The 19,492-nt window shown below is 41.6% G+C and overlaps 1 protein-coding gene across 1 annotated transcript in view; it reads right to left on the bottom strand.

Annotated features, from left to right (window-relative positions):
* plxna2 (plexin A2) overlaps positions 1–19,492 on the bottom strand; it is a 217,876-nt gene that overhangs the window by 65,769 nt on the left and 132,615 nt on the right. Inside the window, exons 6-12 of the mRNA XM_072656506.1 lie at positions 17,884–18,007; positions 14,587–14,740; positions 10,889–10,985; positions 6,037–6,151; positions 3,801–4,001; positions 2,272–2,368; positions 1,449–1,648 (exon numbers count right to left, since the gene is read on the bottom strand). Coding sequence (XP_072512607.1) covers positions 1,449–1,648; positions 2,272–2,368; positions 3,801–4,001; positions 6,037–6,151; positions 10,889–10,985; positions 14,587–14,740; positions 17,884–18,007 — 988 coding nt within the window. The remainder of the gene's footprint in view (positions 1–1,448; positions 1,649–2,271; positions 2,369–3,800; positions 4,002–6,036; positions 6,152–10,888; positions 10,986–14,586; positions 14,741–17,883; positions 18,008–19,492) is intronic.

Below are 19,492 nucleotides of genomic sequence, written 5' to 3'. Positions count from 1 at the left end.
GACATGTGTTTGCATATCTGTGTCAGCAATTGGTATGACTAAATGCATTCATTAGAAATAGAAATATCCAGCCAACATTGTCCTGTGGACAGCATTCTGTGACCAACAATGTAGAACCTGAGGATGACCAACACTCTGTGCATCAACAGATGAGATTCTGTTTCTGACTTTACATCTTAAAGGAGGACCAATTGGGTAGGGGTGTTAAATAGAGAGTGTGTGGGCACATTGTTTAAAAACACCAGCAGCCCTGCTGTGTCTGATCCAATCGAACCAGTTTACACTAACACACTCGCCACCACCATGTCAGTGTCCCCGCAGTGCTAAGAACAACCCACAGCCCAAATAATACCTGCCCTGTGGCCTAACCATTGGAGATTAACAAAGTATGCAGAGAAACAGATGGACTACAGTCTGTAATTATAGAACTACAAGTTCATTCCAAATGAAGGGTGGTCATAATATATTGACATGACTGTGTATAATGTATATAAATAAAGACTGTATAGTGTATTGATGCAGACAACCTTGAGTAAGTATATAATGAAAGTAAGGATTTGGAGGGATCTTCGCTTACACAACATACACACACACACACACACACACACACACACACACACAAGGATAGAGTTTCGTTTCTGAGATCTTGAGGCTGGTGACTGCACCCTAGTGTGCTGGCCAGAACTCCTTGCCCTTGCAGTTAGACTGAAGGTGAACACACAGTGTGTCTGTCTCCTCCAACGCACATACACATACCACACACACACACACACTTAGGCCACTCAATGAAATCAAACACCAGCTGCTCACCCCCTGCCGGGTTCTGTCTCCACTCAAGTTGAACAACGACTATTGTATTTGGAGACACCATGCCTATATCTATAGTTGTGTGTAAAGAGATGGGTCAGACAAAAATCTAATTTACACAACATTACTCCTTGTTTCAAATGGCAGCACATGCTGTGTTTCTAAAGTTTACTTTTTTAGTTTTGCAACTGTGCTGCTGTTACACTCGTTATTTAGGCATACAGTTTCTATAGGTTTAGAGAACCTTATAGAAGCTATGTATCTAAACAACTGGGTTCACAAATGTATCCTACAGATCAATCTGATATTTCAAAATGGCATAAAGATGTGCCTAAATTATTACGTTTAAGGTCCCGTAGAATGAAACGCAAAGCAATATGCAAAAGAGTCAAGTAAGTGGATATATCCGAGGCCAGCTGTCCGTCTCTTCTACCGTCTCTTCTCTCCGATGTCTGCTTCCTTGAACTGGCAAACCTCAGAATAAATCTAATTAAACCACAGAAGGGGAACTCGAAAGGTCTAAGTGGCACGTTAATGTAACACCCAGGAAAACAAGCAGGTATCATGTTAGGCTAAAGCTAGCAAACGGCACACTACAGTGACACCCAAGGGCAAAATTGTATACACTCGATTTTCCTTACCTCAGTGATGCGCGGGTTGGTGCACTTGACATTGGTCGTGGCCAGGTTGAGCCATCGGCTGGTGTAAGGGTTGGACATGGGGCAGTGGTGGCGCAGACTGCAGCGGCCCTCCATACTGCACCAGCCGCACTGGAACTTCCTCTCAGCCTTCAGACACATGCCACAGCTGTCCCTCTGAGCACCGCACTTATAGAGGTGCACTGTGGGCCACAAAAGGATCCCATTAGCATTAGCTCAGTAACTATAACAGCACGGGCAGGGAACCGATCTAACCAACCAAACATACTGTATGTCCTACTTGTTATATGGCTATAAACTTTTCAAATCACATGGCCTAAAATGATCAGGTATGAAGAAATAACCGCCTTCATTAGCTATATGATGTGATGGGAACTGGTGGGTTGTTGGTGTTGTTCCCAAAAAAAGATCTATTAACATGTGGAAGTCTCAAGATTCTGGCAAAGCACCCATAACAGAATGCCTGTACTGTTACTGGCCCAAAACTCCAGTGCTGGCATAGCATTTAGTCATGCTGCCGCAAATGACACTAACATTTCTTTTTGCATTTTGCTCCATTCCTCCTAAAACCAAACAATCTACCGTCTGTAAACTTTCTTTAACTCTAATCAATAGATGTCAGTGTGCTTTGTGTGGAGAAATAAAAGAAAACAGAATAAAAGTGATTCCTTCACGAGTTTGCAGCATTCAGCTGAATAAAAACAAGACAGATGGTGTGTATATGTGTGTATATACTGTATGTGTATGTCTGTGTCTGGTGTTTTACGTTTTGACAAAAGACATGATTGGAAGTTGGATGCATTACCTTGGATGTTCTCAGGGTTATCAATGATGAAGTTGCCGTTCCACACCACTGAAAAATCCACCGGTAGCTCACTAATCCTCATCCCCTCATACAAGTACTGCAGAGAGAGAGAGAGAGAGAGAGAGAGAGAAAGAGAGAGAGAGAGAGAGAGAGAGAGAGAGAGAGAGAGAGGGGGGGGGGGGGGGGGGAATAAGGGGGGAACAACAGAGATTTTGGAGTGAGCTGTGGTCTCACTGTGTTACGCTGTTTTTACTATATTACTACACACTTGCATCATGGGTCTCTCAGCTGGGGAAAACTTCACTCATGCACAAAGATAACACTCACCACCTACAACTCACTGCACAGTGAGTGCTTGTTAGAGTGTGTGTATGTGAGTGTATTCCTGGGAGTATTTGGAGACTTCAACAGCCATGTAGGTAATATAGCCTTGAGGCATGCAACAAACAATGGTTAATCTTAGTGACACATGATGTTCACTTAATATTAATTTTTGTGACATACTATTAGCAGTCATAGAAACAGAAAGTGAACAAAAGAAGTAAAGACATTCTTCAGAGAATGATAATAATGTCACAGGTTCTCAGTAAGTATAGTCATTAGAAATTGGTCTTCAGGTGTCTGAAGGTTAGTGTTGTAGTGCTGTAATATAGCAGAACATGCTACATGGTTGTTTTTTTAAATCCATCCAATGTACAATCCATCCAAATGGTGCCGCCCTGTAAGCCTCAGCTTGAATTTCTCCAACACATAAACTAAGTTAACTCAGTTAAAGTGACGTAGCTTGCTAAAACTCTTAGCTAGCTCATCAACACCAAAACTAAGCTAAATCAGTTACAAACTCAGCTTACTAAAGTTATCTAGTTTGCCAAAATTCTGAGCTACCTTAGTTAAAGCTGTAAAATTCACCAACACATAATCTGAGCTATCTTACCTAGTTATCTAGCTGGCCAAAGTCCTAAGCCCACTTAAGTAAGGATAACTACCTCATCAACACTAACTTAACTTAAGTTATCAAGTTCTAACATAGCTAAGCAGGCTATGTTAGTAAGTTTTGCTGAAATAGCTAACTGTAACATTATGGTAAAGTTTGTCATTAAAACAGTGCTTCAGTGCTTTGCTTTCCTAGTTATGTTTACAATGATATTAATTGGATTAATAAGATTATAAGTGTATAAGTTATGAGAATGATATAAGATAACTTAAATTTACAGCAGTGAATCTCCAGTGATGTGAGTAATGCTAGTCTTAACCTTTTTATCTTTAAAAAAAATAAATAATAATAATTCAGCCTCTGCTTGAGTGAATGTAAAGTGCACTTGTTTCATCCCCAGCCCGAGGATTCACTTCATTGGTGTGCAGGGCTGCAGCCAGATACTGCTGGAATGTATTATACGTATGTCATTAATATTATAGAGTGCTTTAAGTAAATGACACTTCAGCTATAAAAACCCCTGTCACCTTCAGAACTAATGTCGTCAACTTGACTAATAGCTGCAGCTCAAGTGTTGTGTGTGCGTGAGTCATACCGAGCTGTTTTGGCACTGTACACTGGAGCTGTTAAAGCGCAGGGCTGTGACTCTGTGGCTGACCCCCTGGATGTGCAGGACACACTCGTAGCCACGTTGCCCAGACTGAGGCTGTGGAAGGTTCCGGGCCTTCAGGGTGATTGGCTTCACCTCACCTGCTGGGATCAGGATCTCCTCAGAGCGCACCAGCTGGGGACAGTCCTGACAGAAAACACGGGGTAAAGTAAAGAGCTGAAAAAAACACCATACAAACACACATACATAGAAGCAGTGTGTCCACTCTTGAGTTAAAAAATATTACATTTTAAAATTTTACAATTTGTGTAATGATGTATTGTTTTAACAAAATTTGATTCAGTATTTGATATTATTTGCTCAGTTGTTTCAAATTTAATTGCTCTATATTTCCATTATCTCAGTTAAAAAGGGGGCTGATTCTGTTTGTCTGATGTCCATGAGCAGACGGGAATTGGTTAATTATTCGGGCATTGTTTATTTTAAAATATCAAATTCGATATGACTAGTATTAAGATATCTTTAGTTTTTGCCCAACACCTAATTAACTTTCTATAAATTATATGTCTTAACATAGGTGAGCATTGGGTTACTTGTCAATCATTGTCCATATTGGCCAGTCCAGTATGTATGTATGCATGCATGTGTGTGTTTGTTTGTTTCTCCACTGCCCCATTTGCACAGCTTTCCCCTGTGATACAGCCTTGCCCGGCTCTTGAGGCCACTGGCTCTGTATATGGGGGTCAGAGCAAAAAGCCACTTCATCACTGTTCAAATCTACTGCATCACAACACTCAGGGGAGGGGTACGCCAATAATAGCAGTGCTGCGGAAAGTGTGTGCGACGGGAGGTCTCACTGGAGCATCGGCGAGTGCGTGTATACGTATGTGTGTGTGTGTGTATGTGTATGAGTGCTTGCAGGTGTGCAGTTGATCGATGTGCTACGTTATACCCTGTCAAGTGGTAAACACACTTGGTCACCCCCTCCCTATGAGCAATTAGCAGCTGAAACCAAGAATAGTCCTTTCTTCTGCACACATCCACACACACACCCTGAGAACAAACACTGACACAATTTTTCATTACCCCTTTTGTCTTTAATTTTAGATCAAAAAACTGTCAGAAGCACACTGACAATACCATCTAAATTAAAATGTAATGATGATTATATGAAAACTGTTTATCTGTAGTTGTTTTATTAGTAATGTAACTTGTTAGTGACTAATCAAGATGTCAATGGCAACAGAATCTCCATATTACAAAAAAAATAGTTTGCTGACCCTATGGTATAGTCCTACAGACCTGGGGAATTATATTACAACCTTTACCCCAGCCTAATATTGCTTTAAGGCAAACAAACAAACAAAAAACTCTCAAAGGAACAATGTAAGGAACAACTGCCAGATTTAAATTATGTCAAACAGTAAAAAATGGCATACATGGAGATAAGATTTTTTTGTGCAACAGCAACGATTGAAGAGAAAAATGGAAAGCTTCATCACTTTATACAATATTATTTTTAGTTTACAAAACCTTCATCATGGTTAAGCTGAGAAGTAAGTACTGTATATGTAAATGACCACCCAGCCCGATCTGCAGGAAGATTGCCCGCTGAGGTCCCCTCTACTTGCATCTAACCAGCTGCCACCTACCAGTCCGGCCAGCGGGTCCCCCCCCAACCCGCCACCACCCATGGCTCACCCGCCTGCCGCTGCTGCCTGTTTGGTGGCTGTACTGAAACCTAGATGGACTCGTGCCTGTCTGACACTATTAATATCACCACTATCAACTTTCTGTTGTATCTGCTTTGGTAATTTTTATCATTAATGTTTAAAACAGTCTGGCCAGAGGAGGATGGGTCCCCCTTGTGAGTCTTGGTTCCTCCCAAGGTTTCTTCCTCCAGCTCTGAGGGAGTTTTTCCTTGCCACTGTCGCCGTTGGCTTGCTCACGGGGGTCTTTGACGCTTCATGTTATTCCTTCCTTCTTCTCTGTCTCTGTTCTTTATTAAGTACTAATTATGTAAAGCTGCTTTGTGACGACAACAGTTGTAAAAAGCGCTATACAAATAAATTTGACTTGACTTGACTTGACTATATTATGAATTATTTGGTAACTGTTTTGTTTAGCATATCTTCTGGAGTCCCTTCTGGGTTCACATACAGGGTCTAACAAGTTAAGTGAATGCTTCATTGTGTGTGTGTGTGTGTGTTTGTGTGTTTACCTCTGAAGCATTGACTCGTCCCTCCTGGAAAGAGCAGCTTGAAGGATCGTGTGTGCACAGATTTCGGTACTTGCACCAGTGGCAGCGGAAGGAACTGGTCACACAGGACAGACACCTAAATGCATACACAGATAAAAACAAACAAATTCTGCTTATTATTCCACCTGAAATCCTGCCTATCACTCTTACATAGAAATTGAGCTTCGATTTTGACCTAAGGTCAGTTTCACTGTACTTTTAAATCAGAAACTAAGAAGCAGGTCTCAACTCAGCATGTAAAAAAGGGAAAGAAGCAGACTGCCATTGCTCTGCCCGAGAGCATTGCAGCCTCATGGGGAAGTGCTCAAATATTCATAAAGCAAACATATCCACACACCTTCTGTCAAGCTCTTGCTAGGAAGCTGCAAATCCAGAATTCTATTCAATCACACTATTGATGCAAGAGGGTTCCAAGCAAGGCTTTTTGACTGACCATCTGACTTACAATATGTTAATGTTTATTCATACACTCTGCATGAGGTGACAGCAAAATGTGTATGGCCATGAAATATACATGAGAAAAACAAAAAAACAACTGATGAACAATTATATGTTATAAGACAGTTATAGTCAGTTCCCAGTACGGGCTGTTAGGATTGTCAAACATTGTTTACTGTTGTTAAACTCATTTGACAATTGAGATTTCTGCAATGTATTAATTCATGTTGTTCGCCCATGATGGTGTTTTGTGGTCAAGACCCCCCCACCCCCACATACACACACACACACACACACACACACACACACTTCTCATCCCAAGTTGTGTGTTGAGCTTGGAAATATGTCACAGTTCAGAAGGAAAATTTATTATGGATCCGTATTGCGCATTAGCACAGTACTGCGCGAGGTGATAAGTGGAAGGACACCCTTGGTAGTATGGGTTTGCATTCTGCAAAGCATGAGGTTGTATAAATGTGGCCAGTGGCTCTCTTTTTGAGCAGAGTGAATTTCTTTTTCAGTTCATACAGAATACAAATGGGCTTCAATCAGAGTGAATGATGTGACGGCAGAAAGAAAATGGCATGTTTTCCTATATGGAAGAAAGAGAATAAGATACAGCCACAATAGTGTGTGTGTGTGTTTGTCTAACGATGACTCAAAAAGCCTCAGGAGTGGATCCAGTCAGATCTAAAAGCACTATGTAGGATAGGAACATCTATCTTCTACTGTTTTTCTCACAAAAAAAAACCTAAATATAGTCAATTTGCCAAAGCGCTTTGCTATACTTTAGCTACAAGGATAATTATCTTGCTTATAGCCACTTTGGCATTTCCTATCAAAATGAACAAATGTACAGACAAATTTCAGTTTTCATGATGGCTGCTTCTGCTGTTATTAGCAATGTAATATACAGTGTTGTGCACAATATCAGATATTTTTAGGGGTATTATGGTTTACGATTTGGGTGGTTTAGTATTAGCTAGGTAGAATGTGAAGAAAGCAACAAAAATCCTCAAATGCATAAGGCTAGGTTTCGTTTCCTGTGGAGGCAGATATAAAACAAAAAGCAAAAGGTAAAGGCAAAAAGCAATTAAATTATGTAATAATAATAATAAAAAATAACATAAAAAAACGTACTCACTTTGTACCACTTGGGCTATATTTAAACACTCAAAGCCCTATTATAGAAAAAAACCTGATCTTTTCTGATTTAAAAGGTGGAACACAATGGTATGCATCTGCATGCAGCAAACAGTAACGTCCATACCACAGCAGGATGAATACATGTACTGATACAGCCCTAGATATTTCAGTATTAAGCTTGACCTTCCTTTATATTTCAACAGCTTACATTCTTTTCTTAGAAGTTAGATCTTTTTCTGATTCTCACCATCCGAATAATTTTAAACAAATTTAATAATGTTGAGATTTAAATATTGTCTTGTTGAGGGTGGACAAGCTGTATTGTCAGAGAGTTCTTGATGCATTTCTGGGTTAAGCCTGTATGGACTCTAGGCTTATCAGCTTTATTCTGTAAAAAATAAAGTACTTTTCACTGAAATAGTATTCAATGCAACAGCAATGAATTGTTACAATTGCTGGCAGGCAGGGACTGAACGCAAATGAGCAGTTGCTCATTGGCTCGTGTGTTTGGACACACCCGACTGAGCTCTAGCTGGGAGCGCACTGATGAGCCGCCTGCACTGTGGAGTTCTTAATCACACACCTCACACACTCTCCAGTAGTCCGCATGGGGCCTCTGGACCAAGCAGAGCAACCATTTAAGGGATTTAGGGAGGGAACGGGAGGAGAGAAGGGAGGAAAGGGAGGGAAAAGAGGGAGGGATTGGAGAATGGTGGGGAAGCTGGAGTGCGTGCCAAGTGCTTAGCCAAAGTCAAAGAGCGGTGAGATGAGATGAGACGCAATGCTATGCCACCCAGGAAGAAGCATTCTGCTCCAGACTGCCCACCTATCCATAATCCCCCTCAGGCATGGGCACAGAGAGACAGCTGGTGAGACACACAAGGAGGGCAAGAGGATGTGCGTTTGTGCTCAGTGTGTGTGTTCGGGGATTACCGAAGGGATTGGATACAGGGGGTTTGTTTGATTAGTTCCAGATCCGCTGGATGTTTGTCGGACATGCTACTGCGAGAGAAAGCAGCATAAGAAGAGGTGCAGTGGAACAACAGGGGAAAAAGGGGAGACATGGATGAAGGGGGGGCCTTAAAGAACCAGCCAATCATTTCCCACTGTGGCCACCACTTCCTGTGTCATTTCAGAGGAGCTTCCAGCCAATCGAGTTCTTTTATATCCTGTGTGGAGGAGCATCTGCTTTCCACAGACGGCACCTGATGCCATAACCATATGAATAGGACAAAAACACCATCAGCTATGCCCACCATATGCAAAAGTACCTGGGAACATTCAAAATAAAAAGGTAATTATCAGGGCATAAAGTGTTTTGCTAAAAAATAAATAAATAGATACATAAACAAATGAAAATAACATAAAATATCTAATATTAGTATTTATTTAGTTAATTAGTATTATTTTATATTTTATCATTGTATGTTTCTTTGTATTTATTCTAATAATATACAGTGAGCAAACTTATTACTTAGATAAAGAAAAAATTACTGTACAGGCACTTCATAGGTACACAGTTACTGTCAGTACATCTTTACCTATACCTATACCTATACCTACTGTGGTCCCTATGTTGCTATAAGAAATTTGTCAGTCATCTATTAGTGGGATTAGAAAGGGACAATACTATGACTGCTGGTGACCACATATTAAAGCAATAATATGTAGCATTTTACCTTAAATAACAGCGTTGAAACTACTGTTCCATTGACCTGTAACATGGAGAACAGCTTCTCTGACATTGTCACTATGGACTTTGGCATGCCCATTTCTGCACTGTATAACTTTGGATGAAGTAGGCTGGACAACACTCACAAGAACTATGTTACACTGCACAACCTGAATCATATCTATAATATCAAATCCTATAATATTACTCCGCCGCCTTAGTCCACATGCTTCTTTCAGTGACACTTCTGTATCATCAGGTGGTTCAAATGCGCAGACTACACTTTCTAAATGTAGGGGGAGCCCAGGAGCAAGAAATGACAGTTCTTGCATAACGCTGTCTTAAGGCACCTCAGAGTCACTGATGAATTGAGAGTAGTTAACCAATTAAAAATATCAAGCCAGTATAGTTCCTGAGGTCAGAAACTGACCAATGTTAAATAGTTTGAGGATCGAGGGCTAAAAGTGTGCATTTACTTTAAATTTACATTGTCTGTAACTTTACACTCCAAAAGAAGTACCAACAATGCATTCAGTCGCTAGTACAGTGTGCTAAAAACAGAGGATGGTGGTGAGGGTAGTTATGCACAGCATCTGATAAAAGGCCATGCATGATTCTACATGAAGGTAAGTGTACTTTGTAAACTGCCAGTTCAGTGTATACACATTCACACTCACAGATGCACGACTGGTCTGTTTATGGCCCAAGATTCAATCTGACTCCCAACACGCTGGTCGCCCCATCGAAGCGGATGAGGTGGAATTGAACAGAGTGAAAAAGCAGTGTTCCGGATCAGGCATGAACCCTCTGTCCACTTAGAGCCAGGAATTCAGACATTTTCACTCCAGCACTTGAGAAATGTCAAGCAATCAGACTGTATTAGCTTTAATGGGTGCCTTTTATAGCAGCGGGGGCCAATGGCAGACAAGGCAAAGTGCCTAGCGGGAGGCTAGGCTAGCCAGGACCACATAGCCCATCTACTGCAACTCCGCTAGGGGGTTCTCAGAGTTTTTTTCCCCACGCAGTCAGCTTCAGCTGTACAAGAACTGAACTCTGCATCAAATACAAATCTTATTCCGGTAAGCCCTCTGGGTCTGAAATGCTTACCGCGATTCATTTTACCTAACGCTCTCAAAACGTTGGTTGCGTAGCTAAAGATTGCTGAGACAATGCTGACACCCCCTCTAAAATGTTAGCAAGGGAGAAACAGCAGAGAGGTAAGACCTTTTATGTACTTCTCAAAAGCAATGCACAGGGCGAACACAAACATGACCTGGGGTAGAGCGCACACTGTCATATTTAAATTATGAGCTGTAGCACAACACAGAATTTCACAAGCTCACGAAGGAACAGATGATTTTGAAAGGGCAACAATATTGACAGCTTTGATTTATGGCTGTCGAATAATGCTTTAATTACATCACAATATTTAGGGCTTGTCAATAAACAGAGAGGCGATGAAGAAGAAACTGCAGTGACAGCATTTGTCACTGCATTTGAATTTGAGGCAGAAAGGCCATTGGAATTCACAGGCTGTTGATGAGAGAGGATACTCACAGCTGGTGCACACTGCAGTTGTAGAATTTAACCTCGGTGCTGATCAGCATTTGACCTGTCTCCTTTGAGTTTAGCCGAAGCTCCACGCCAGACCAATCTGAGAGAGAGAGAGAAAGAGAAATTGATTGATTTAGATTATATACGCATTTCACAGTTTTGTCTTACATTTTAAGATTATATTTCTTTGTGTTACATATTAGCTTTCTGAGGCACAGTTACTACCTTCTTAAATGAAGGCTTTCCCAAATGATGTAATACTATATTTGTGGCAGCCTACAGAAACCCTAACCTACAGGAGCCAATGGAGTGCACACATACATTCATAACAACAGGCACTGCAACACTTACACCTTCAGATTTAGTTTTCTGACCATTTGTTCAATAGTTGCTGATCAGTTTGTTTACTCTGGCAATGCTGTTTATGTTATGAATTTGGTTGTTTAAATATCTGGCAACATTTAGGTTATTCCGAAAAGGAGATGATTCTTTATAACTGGTGGTCAGCACAAATGGGCACACTCAAGCTGCCCCGAATATCACACACATTTAGCTAGTTACACATGGACATAGATTTGTTTGAATTACAGCTGCCGAAAGGATACTTTATTATCAAGCTAAAATTGTATAATGAGGACACAAAGCGGCACATTCATGTGCACTGAAATGGAATGTGAAAAACGATTATATTTTTATGTCACGTTTAGGCAGAAAATAGGAACTACTTTCATGCTGTAATGTGAACCCTGCATTTGCTTAGTTCTCACTCTAAGCATGGTTATGGACTACCATGGAGCGCCAGCCACCGCATTTGGCAAGGTGGCGGAAAACATGGAGAGTGGAGCGTTGAAGAAAACGCTCAATAAGCAGCCAGCTCCTCACACTCGAGCAAGCGCGAGCGGGCAGTCGTTCAGCAAGCATACCACGCGTGGGAGTGAGCCGCGACCCGAGCGCTCCCAACTCTCCCTCACACCTGCTCTCTGCTTTCTTCTGCTTTACAAAATAAAATCAACACATAGCGGGGTGGCAGTTATTTTTAATCAGCTTCAGAAGCACCTCTCTCTCACACATGCACGACAAACAATGACTGCGATTCCCATAGCCCCTTTCAGCGTCTCATGGTCATTCTGATACATGGAAGCAGATCGGACCGGCCAATGCAAATGGATGATCCGGGTTCAGAGCATGTGGCCTCACATCCACAATGAAGGGGACTGAAATGATTGGAAAGGTACAGGAATGGCTACAAAACAGGCATGTGCTACAAAAATATAATGGCATTTTATTCTGGTGTATGTTATTATAAAGAAAATACATTGCTTTATATTGGGGAATGGTCAAAATCATTTCATCAATATGAGGCACACAGCCTTGACTTCCCATCCCCCTTTTAGAGTGTGGCCTTGCTCAACTAATAACTCCACATATGATCGATGTTCCTGGACTATGCTTAATAATATACACTCCCTGATGCAGCTGAGGGAGATGGAGGGGAAATATGAGGATTAGATGACATTTAACTGAGGGGGCTGGTTGATTGGGCTATACTACCAGTGAGGTGGAGGTGGATTGTGGATACACAGATCTGTCATTTACCCTGGAGAAGGTGGTGAATTACAGTGGTTCAGACAGGGACAGTGCCTGTGATGACCTGGTGCTGCAGAGATTATTGCAAGGGTGAGTGAATTAAACATATTCAGGCTCATTTGTAGCATTTCCTTTAACTGAGATTAGAGCATTGCAGGAGTAATGTTGTGAGTCTGATTACCTAGTCCAACTACACTATATGGACAAAGGTATTGGGACACCTGCACATTATACCTACAGGAGCTTGTATGACATCCCATTCTAAATCCATAGGTCTTAATATGGAGTTGGTCCCCTTTTTAAAGCAATAACAGCAGGATCAGAACTCTGCAGTTATTGAGGCAGACTTTTATACACTATGCATCTCAGCACCCGACAACCCCACTTTGTAAACTTATGTAGTTCCTAAAAGCTTCCACTTTTTCAATAATACCACTCACAGTTGATGGTGGAATATCCAGGAGAGAAGAAATGTCATCAACTGACTTGTTGCAATAGTGGTTATTACAGTACCAAGCTGGAAGTTAGTGAGCTCTTTAGAACAATTTTTCACAAATATGTGTAAAGGCAGATGGCATGGCTAGGTGTTTGATTTTATACACAAGTGGTAATGAAATGGAATGAAACACCTGAATTCAATGTGTAAGAGGTATGTCCTAATACCTTTGTCCATGTAGTGTAGTTCACTTTTTTAGTATTTATAGTTCTCATCCAATTCCTAGCTATACCTGAGACTTAGATTTGAGCTCCCAGAACTGCCCGTAAAAAGCTGCTGTCCCTGAAGCAGACTGCACAAGGAAAAGGGCACTGGGCGCATCACCTGTAATAGGTGTAAGCGTGGATGGGAGCACGGCTTTAGCCCCTGGGTTGACCCGGGGTCAGTGTGAGCTCATTACAGCTGCAGCTCAGTGTGGCCTGCAGGATCGATGGCAGGGCCCGAGCGTGCGGCCTGGTGGACCGCGTTGAGTGAAGCTCTCATTAGGAGACAGCATAGCACGTGTCTGAGGAGCTCTATTAATAGGACATCTATAAGAGAGCATAGAGAAAACCACACCTCCAGGGAGGAGGCAGCACAAGAGAGGAAAGAGGAAAAATAGGAAGCAGAAAGTGGGGAAACGGATAGATGAAATATGCATGTAGTTGGAAAGAATAAACAAACAAGGCTTTGTGGGTGGGGGTGGTTGTGGTGTGGGTGGATAACTAGAGATAGAAGGGTGACAGTGGGCAAAGGCAAACTCGGCAAGGAGTGGAGAGAATGCTCAATTTAAAGACAAGGGGCCTTCTGCTTCTTGAGTTACAACCCCACTAAAGTTAACGAGTAATGGAAGCTTATGATAACCATTTAGCATTAGGCAACAAAAACATTATGCCCTGTCCATTTGTTAAAGGGGAAGTCAACAGATTTTTTTAAAGGCGTCTGAATTATTCATAATTAGAATTAAAAAAGTAAAAGTGGTTTGGCATCAAATGCTCCAGATGTCTGTAGAGTTTAATGCACCAGCTACATTACAGAAAGTTACACCTTGACCAGATGTTTTAGGTTGCCGTTAACAAGCTTCTGTTAGAATTCTGACCACTTTTCTTGGCAGAATTTGAACAGTTCAATGAAATTTGTTGATTTCCTGGCACAGACCAAACTTATAAACACAGTCCTGTATTTCCAACAAGATTGAAGTCAGAATGTTGAGAAGGCCATTCTAAAAGCTCACTGTTTTATTCATTCCACAACCTCCTTTGGTGTTTGGCTGGGGGTCATGTGTGAAATTCGGACTCAACCATGATGAGTGTATATACATTTCTGACTATAATTGTAGTTTTAAGATGAAAAATTCTGGCTTAAAGGCTTGCAGGCCCACTTGGTTTGGATGGTAAATAAATATAGACATTGCAACCCCCAGGTACCTATTACCACTACTTTAAAGAAGTCTGACTTGGTAACTTTCTTTACAATTCAGGTATACAAACTCTGGACTGATGAAATTCCCTGTTAAATAATCTCAAATAGACAGAAATGTAGTTTCTAATATCATATGGACACAAGTCTGGACCAAATTCTGGTTTCAAGATGGATTTAATATCTACTTCTCTGCCAAACTATGACTTTAAACCAGTACCTTGGTCAGTGGGAATAATGGGGACGTCTTTAGCAGCTGGGGAGATGCAAAGGATCTGATTGCCGTCCACCGTCCCTTCCACCTCTGTGAGGTTCCCGAAGGAGCAAGTAATTCCAGCGGATAGATCTGGAACATCAGTCACCTTCACCAGCAGCTGGAAGAGGAATAAGAGGAAAAGGTTAAAATAGTTGTTTTTTATTTGATACTGATTAATTTATTTGATACTTGATACTGCAAGTACACAGCAGATGGTCCCCGCATAAGGCAGTGGTGTGAACTTCCAGCCTAAGATGCTAGTGACATTGCATTGTAAACTGAGCAGAAAAGCTCTTTTTTCTTTCTTTTTTCCCTAAAAAAAAGAGATGAAAATGGACATCTGACAAATTCAATCAACTTCTTGAACTTCTCTCACTCAGTTCTCAATAGCACACACTCACACCCACACAGACACACTGCCTTTTGAAGCCTTCCTCTAGGGAGCAGTCCCACACAGATGCTAGAGCTCTCTATAAATAAATATTTTCCAGCTCCTCACTGAGCTGGGCACTCCACGCTTCAGCTTTGTGGAGGAGCCTTAGTAATGACTGGGCTGGCATTTGTAAAGGCTTTCTGTTTTACCTGCTTTTCTGAAGGTTGCCATTGTTCCGCTTGACTAGCACCTAAAACAGTGAGGACACGGTGTGGACTGCAAGAGCTAAAGCTATAATGGCTCACCAATGAGAGCCTGACAGCAGCACTAGCTGTCGCACAGACTTTCTGTGCCCTTTTCATCCAGTCTTCTCACACACAAGCACGTCCACTAATTATGAAGTGCAGAAGCCGACCCGTCTATGTGCTGATTACACAAGTTGTTATGTGGGCTACGCACGCGAGCACACACACACTACTAGACTTGCACAGTAAGAGGGAAAGGCAGTGGGGAGCCACGGCTGTGGAGCATAGCTAATTGGTAATCTTGAGAGATCTCAGAATGAGGGAGATTTTCCAAAGCAAAGCCTGTTAGAGCAAATGTCTGATTCGGGCGTTCTAAACTGTGAACTTCACGATAAGAGAAGCCAACAGCGAAAGAGTACTTATGCCATATGCATACACCAATATATCACCAAAGGATCATCAGTGATGTATGTTATAAGAAACAGTGGTGGCTCAGCGGTTAGAGCCCTGGACTATTGATGACAAGAGCCCAGCTATGCTTTCTGTAGGCTTTGATTCTCAGACTGATAGATTGATAGACCTAGCCTAGTACTCCCCTCTGTCTCCTGACACTGGGAAGTTAAGAACTGATATAAGCCTCCTCCAAAACATGCATAGTCAGCTTCTTTTCGAACTGTCATCGATGCAACTTCACGGGAAAACCAATGTGCTCGGAGAAAAGCGCAGGGAACCCAGTTCTTGGTTGGCAGACGCCCATGCCAGCCCGAGAGAGAGAGAGAGAGCGAGAGAGAGAGAGAGAGAGAGAGAGAGAGACATGTTCTCTCCCAGAGAGAAAGGCCAATTGTGCATTGCTAGGACCATTACACAATACTACAATCACTGGGAAAGTAAAAGCAAGCCTGTGCTTCCTCCAAGACACATGAGTCTACCACCATCTTTTTGAACTGCTGCTAAAACATAAAAACATTAAACATGAAAAAGCTAATCATCCCTGGAGAAGAGTGCTAACTGCTGATTCTTTTATGACAGCTTATTCTGAGTAATGGGAAAGAGGAAGGGTAAAGTTACCCACCCAGACTGGAAGGCCAATAATGCTCTCTGGGTATCCCAGCCTGGGATGGTTGCGACAAAGTTTAAATGGTTGGACATTTGTCTACTTACAATAGTGAGGAATCCAACCAAATGTGTGAGTAAAGCCGGTCTCAACTTGAGACTTGGAACTTCCTGTCCTGTTTGCTTTCTTTAATTTTTTCCTGATCTGTCAGTCATGTGGATGCACATGCTAGTCAGAACTGATCAAGCATAATCAAGGAAAGCAGATAGAACAGGAAGTTGCATCCAACTATTTGGAAGAAGCTGTTGTTGTCTATTTGTTGGGACATTCCTGAATTCCTCCAGGGCAGGCTAGACTTTGGGCTTATATCTGTGTAACTCAGAAAACCTGATTTGTAAAAACAATCCATGGAGCATCCGCATGTAGTAATGATGTTTTGTTTTTTTTGCTCTTTTCGTTGTGCATTAGCTCTCTGGCCTTTTCTGCTTGTGTGTGGGTAGAGGTGTCTAATTGCCAGCAGCATTTTTAATAAAGGTAATTTGATTCTTTTCGCTGCTTTTCTCGTACTCCTGTGTGGACGGGCTTTGTTGTCATGACGATAGTTTCCCATTGCTGACCCTGCTGCTGTTGCCTGGCGGAGTAAAGCAGAGCAGCTTGTTTACCTCCGTCACTGCATAAGCTCTCAGCACTTCACAAACTTGGTTTTATTCGGATACTCAAAGCGTGCAGCCTTACCCAACCAGCCAAGTGCTTTGGTATGTGTGTGTATTTGTCTGTTTAAGGGAATAAAATTATGGCAGGATGATTAACTGGATATGGATGTCCCCAAAAGGCCTTAAAATAGCTTTTATTTAAAACTGCAAATGAACAAAGGCCTTTGCTTTTGTTTACTGAGAGTAACATGAAATATAACATTAGATGTAAAAGCAGTCAATTGGATTATCATTTTAAATACATGGATACATGGACTTGGAAATACAATGGAACACAAACATTTATCAGTGCTCCTCGAAGAATGATCCAAAAGGAGTGTGAGAGAGACAGAAAGGGTTGATTTTTTTAAAATAAAAGCTTAAAAAAGAAAAGAGAAAAGAAGAGACTGAAAGCACTCTCTCTGGCCGTCCTTAACCCGGCACAGAATACACGCCAGCCTCTCCTCAAACAAAACTCCCACATCAGCCTACACACACACATTTTGGCATCTCACCCACACATGCACCTTGCCTCTACTCACTCAGTCTCCCATCCACCCACACTGCGCATTACCGCTCAACCGAAAAGCGGGCGAGATAAACAGCACATCAACACATCTCCATACAGAACGAATTTAGGCAATTTGTGTGTACAGTCACTAGAGAGAGCAACAGACTCCATAGCTATTTAAATGTTGAAGCCTGGCTGAGAGAGAGAATGTGAGAGAGAGAGAGAGAGAGAGAGAGAGAGAGAGAGAGAGAGAGAGAGAGAGAGAGAGAGAGAGAGAGAGAAAAATTCTCCTCTACTGTTTAATCCTTCCTGAAAATTCATTTGACCTATACTGGTAAGATGTCTAGAAATGCCTCTGAATGTGTGTGTCTGTGTGTGAATCTCACCGGTACACTGGGTTCGGAAACTGCAATGCTGTCAGGGTACACGGTGGCCTTCATGCACTGGTTCAGAGTGGCTGCGAAACGGTAAGGTTCATTGGCTCGTTCACAGCTATCTCTCTGAGAACACCTGTGGAGAAGGAGGAAATAACTCATCAGTAACACTGCTCACTTAACATGGCAGGTCCAAAAGAATATCAGCATTGAATGGTCTGTTTCATTATGATGATTCCTTATTGCCATTCAGTCACAGTACACAGTAGGGATCGATATGGAAATTGTGGAAATGACGCATAAACACTTAGGAGTACTGGGACTTTTTCCACCTGGAATAGAAGATATGTATCTATTGGGTTCTCTTGAACTGTCTTGCTATGCTACTTAGCCGAAGCACACAGCAGCTGTCCGTGGTCCTGAATGCACTTTTGCCACTATCAGTAGATCTACTGACAACCCAGATAACATATACGCAGCATTACACACTGGTTAACCCTTTAATGGCAAGGGAAAAAGTGGCTGCTTTAACCTGCCTTTTAACTGACTTTTATACTTTAATGATGTGAGCTGCAATGAAAGAGCATGACTTTTCAACAAAGGCTATAGGTTATTATTATGTGTGTGTCACAAACTAGTATTGTGAGCAAGAAAACAAGGATCAAGGAATATGCTTTAGACTTCATTCATGTTTTTTCACTTCACAAAATAAATCCTTTATGATTTAAATGTAGTTCTGAACGTGTACACGCTTAGTCACATTGTACTGCACCCAACATGGGCATGAATGTGTCTCAACTACTCTGGGGCTGATTTTAATAAATTAAAGGGAACACTGTGACAAGCCTCCAAATGTATGGCAAAATAGATAAGATAAGGTTAAGAACACTCCTGGGAATGATATGGTGTCAGTGGAGTCTAAAGAATTCAGATCAGTAGTTAATGTGTCAACGGCAGCTCTGCGTGTGAAACAGCGAACAAGAATGGGAAACTAGTACTCTTTCAGGGTTCAAAAGATCCTCGGTCTCTGGAGTACTCCTTACAGCGAATGGTTCAACTCAGAGCTCGCCATGGCAGAAAAACGCATTAAAGGTAATTTGAGTACTTGCTGTAGGGGAGAATGAAAGCGGGCCATGTAAGTCTGCGAGGAGTGCCACTATCTGATAACCAAATAGCTTAATGACTACAGTAAGACCTGCTTTCCATAGTATTTAAGTGTTAAACTGCTGTACCATCTGGCAAAATAAAAGAAGCCAAAAGGACGGCCCACTGCTTTCTAATGTAAGTGTGTTTTGAGTCAACAGGTTTTGTTTTGTTGTTTTCCAATTATTAACAACTATGATAAAGGTGCGGCAGGTATTAGAAGCAAAAAAAAAATGTTGAGTATGCCTTTCAACCACCCAACGAAAGGTTCTTTAGGCATCACTTTACAGAACCCTTTATTTTAAAGGGTACATGATGCACTGTTTTGTTTCTTTTAATTGTATGCTTATGCTTTTTGAAGCCTCTCTTTGTTTTGATGTTCACTTGTTTCCTCTATCCCTTTTTTCCTCGCTCCCTTTCCATCTCTCTTTTTCTAGCCCCAGCCTTTCTGACAGGGAGCATGTCGACTTGCAATTTG

This window comes from Salminus brasiliensis, chromosome 14, assembly GCF_030463535.1.
Source record: "Salminus brasiliensis chromosome 14, fSalBra1.hap2, whole genome shotgun sequence".
Taxonomy (NCBI): domain Eukaryota; kingdom Metazoa; phylum Chordata; class Actinopteri; order Characiformes; family Bryconidae; genus Salminus; species Salminus brasiliensis.
The sequence above is the reverse complement of the archived record's forward strand: the minus strand, read 5'-3'. Positions and strand labels throughout refer to the sequence as shown.